Source organism: Sinocyclocheilus anshuiensis, unplaced genomic scaffold, assembly GCF_001515605.1.
Source record: "Sinocyclocheilus anshuiensis isolate Anshui unplaced genomic scaffold, SAMN03320099.WGS_v1.1 scaffold1689, whole genome shotgun sequence".
In the NCBI taxonomy this organism is placed as follows: Eukaryota; Metazoa; Chordata; class Actinopteri; order Cypriniformes; family Cyprinidae; genus Sinocyclocheilus; species Sinocyclocheilus anshuiensis.
In genome coordinates this window covers 35,668-39,154 of record NW_015540840.1, presented here as the reverse complement: position 1 = coordinate 39,154, position 3,487 = coordinate 35,668, and the positions used below count along the sequence as shown (strand labels likewise).

At 39.2% G+C, this 3,487-nt stretch overlaps 1 protein-coding gene across 1 annotated transcript in view; it reads left to right on the top strand.

Annotated features, from left to right (window-relative positions):
* tec (tec protein tyrosine kinase) overlaps positions 1-3,487 on the top strand; it is a 16,124-nt gene that overhangs the window by 8,500 nt on the left and 4,137 nt on the right. The window contains exons 9-13 of the mRNA XM_016484850.1: positions 1,401-1,466; positions 2,011-2,065; positions 2,140-2,219; positions 2,417-2,550; positions 2,639-2,850. Of these exons, the coding sequence (XP_016340336.1) occupies positions 1,401-1,466; positions 2,011-2,065; positions 2,140-2,219; positions 2,417-2,550; positions 2,639-2,850 (547 nt within the window). The remainder of the gene's footprint in view (positions 1-1,400; positions 1,467-2,010; positions 2,066-2,139; positions 2,220-2,416; positions 2,551-2,638; positions 2,851-3,487) is intronic.

Here is a 3,487-nt window from a genome sequence, read left to right as displayed (position 1 = left end):
GATGAGTTTGTTTCTTCATCAGGTTTCCACAAGTAATCCACAGCACTCCAGTCCATCAGTTAACATCTGGAGAAGACAAAAGCTGAGACAAATCCAGCATTAAGACAGATAGATAGACAGATAGATAGAGTCAGATGACAGATAGATAGATAGATACGAGTCTATAATCCATAATAACGCTTCCTCCAGTGAAAAAGTGTTCTGGTGTGAATCAGGAGAGAAATCTGCACAGATCAAGCAGCGTTTAAACAGCTCTAAACTAATATGTGGCTGGATTTTGACGTGAGAGACAACAGCAGATGCACTTTTTCACTGGAGGAAGAGTTATTATGGATTATGGACTATGTATTTGAGTTAAAAGTGTCTTAATGCTGGATGTGTTTCAGCTTTTGTCTTCTCCAGATGTTAACTGATGGACTGGAGTGCTGTGGATTACTTGTGGATTATTGTGATGTTTTTATCATCTGTTTGGACTTCATGACATTATTGAAAGTAGGCCAACAGGACAAATGTAAACAAACTGAAGCCCATTAGACTCTATCTATCTATCTGTCTGTCTGTCTGTCTGTCTGTCTATCTATCTATCTATCTATCTATCTGTCTGTCTGTCTATCTATCATCTGACTCTATCTATCTATCTATCTATCTGTCTATCTATCTATCTATCCTAGCGACATGTTAATCATGATAGAAACATGCTAGCAACACGATAGTAACTTGCTAATCATGCTAGAAACATGCTAGTCACCTGCTAATCATGTTAGCAACATGCTAATGACATGCTAGTAAATTGCTAATCATGCTAGCAACATGCTAGTAGCATGCTAATCATGCTAATAACATGTTAATCATGTTAGAAACATGCTAGCGACATGCTAGTCACTTGCTAACCATGCTAGCAAAATGCCAGCAGCATGCTAACCATGCTAGAAACAGGCTAGCAACATGCTAGTAACTTGCTAATCATGCTAGCGACATGCTAGTCACTTGTTAATCATGCTAGCAATATGCTAGTAGCATGCTAATCATGCTATAAACATGCTAGTAACTCGCTAATCATGCTAGCAACATGTTAGTCACTTGCTAGTCATGCTAGCAAACATGCTAATCATATGTTAATCTTGCTAGCAACATGCTATTAACATGCTAATCATGCTACAAACATGCTAGCGACATGCTAGTAACTTGCTAATCATGCCAGCAATATGCTAGTAACAGGCTAATCATGCTAAAAACATGCTAATCATGCTAGAATCATTTTATCAACATCTATCTAATCTATCTAAATGTTCAAACTTCAGGCTTTTACAACTGCTTTAAACTTTCAGGCTAGGCTTTCTCAAGCCAACCTAAAGTTTGTCTTGACAAACTTTTTTATCTAGTTGTTGTGTGTGTTTTAGAGAGGAGGGCTACATCCCGAGCAACTACGTGACTGAGAAGGAGTCAGACACGCTGGAGCAGTTCATGTGAGTCAAATCAATCACTCATCTACTCATTCTTCATTACGACTCATTCTCCTCATGTTAGAGTAAGAGCGCAGTCATGAAACTTATGAAATCACACAAACGGAGGTCAGGGAAAGATGTAATGTTGAAATTGTGTGACAAATGAAAACTCTTATTATTTAATACACGAGTTTCACAATTTGAGTTGAATTACTGAAATAAATGAACTTTTCCACAACATTCTAATTTATTGAGATGCACCTGTATTTGAGTTGCTTAAAAAATTTCAATTTATAACTCTCAGTTTTAATTCAATGCATTACTTGCGCGATTTTTTTAAATTTACTAGCAATTTCTGAGTGAAAATGGCTTCAAAGTGAATCCAGCACCAGATTTCTTTCAGTGTCTTCCAGCTCTGCTCACTTTAGACGTTCATCAACTTCAGAGAGGGATTGAAACGTTCACTTGTGTGCAAACACTTGTTGCTGTATGTCTGTTTTTTAGGGTTGTATTTTATGGTCAGATTTTAAACTTCACTTGTTTATGTTTGTGTTTTGTGTTTCAGATGGTTTTGTAAAAATGTCAATCGCAACAAAGCTGAAGAGCAGCTCAGGAAAGAGGTGTGTGTCTGTATCAGTGTGACTGTTCAGAAAAATGTGTGTTAAACATACTTTATTAATGTGTGTGTGTTTAGGCGAAAGATGGTGGATTTATGGTTCGAGTGTCCAGCAATACAGGGACGTACACTGTGTCACTGTACACCAGGAATACAGCGTGAGACACACACACACACACACACACACCCTCTTACACACACACACACACACGCACTCTTACGCACACACACACTGAGTGTCTCACTCTCTCTCACACACACACACACTCTCTTACACACACACACACACACACACACACGCATGATGTGGTTCTGATGGTGTGTGTTGTTTGTGATGGTTTTTGCTGGTTTTCAGGGACGGAGCAGCTACAGTCAGACATTACCAGATTAAAGAAACAAATGGCTCACCAAAACAGTTTTACCTGGCAGAGAAATACATCTTCAACAGCATTCCTGAACTCATAGAGTACCACAAACACAACGCCGCAGGTACAACACACACACTGCCTACAGTTACAGCAAAGCACACGTTTTTGTGTAAATGTGTAATAGTGTGTGTGTGTGTGTGTGTGTGTAGGTCTTGTTTCCAGGCTCCGTCATCCTGTCGGCGATCAGACGAGAGAAGCTCCTAAAACAGCAGGATTCAGCTACGGTAACACAGTCACACACTACAGGCTGGAATACACATCATCAACATCAATCTTAAAACACACTCTTATGGCCTTTGAACATGATTACAGAGAGAAACTGAACGTCACACAATATATGTTAGCTCAAAATATCAGACATGTTTGATCTGGATGGAATCTCAGTCTGAAGATAAAATAATCAGTCACGTTCAAATCCACGCCCGCATCTCAACATCCAATCAGCATTGTCAGAAAATCAAAGCCATAAATCTAAACGAGTTGTGTTCCAAATTTGAAGTTGATATCGCAAAAAAATGAGCTTTCAGTCAGACTTTGTTTGGCTGCCGTACCAAACGTTTCCACCAGGTGAAATCTGTTTCCATTCGTTTCTATTCGGTCATTTTCACCATGAACAGTACAAGTGTGACTATTTATTTCAGGACCTAAAATAATATTTATGATCATTAACTGACATCAGAGAACCGTAAACATGTCAGTGTGTTGATAAATTATTGAAGCTTGACGTTTCAGGGAAAGGGACAGGTTTGGCTGTCAAAGCCGTTTGGGAGCATGATGATGATGATGGTGTGACGAGTGAAGAAACCGTGTGTGTGTGTGTGTGTGTGTGTGTGTGTGTGTGTGTTAAACATACAGCACACATGCTAGAGCAGCTCTGGAAGGACTGTTTTCCACTGCGGCCACAGCTTGGTTATGCTATCCACATCACTGGAAAAAAACAAGTCATTATGAAAACCAAAAATAAACATTTAAGGGGTTACAAATCAGTACATGTCCTC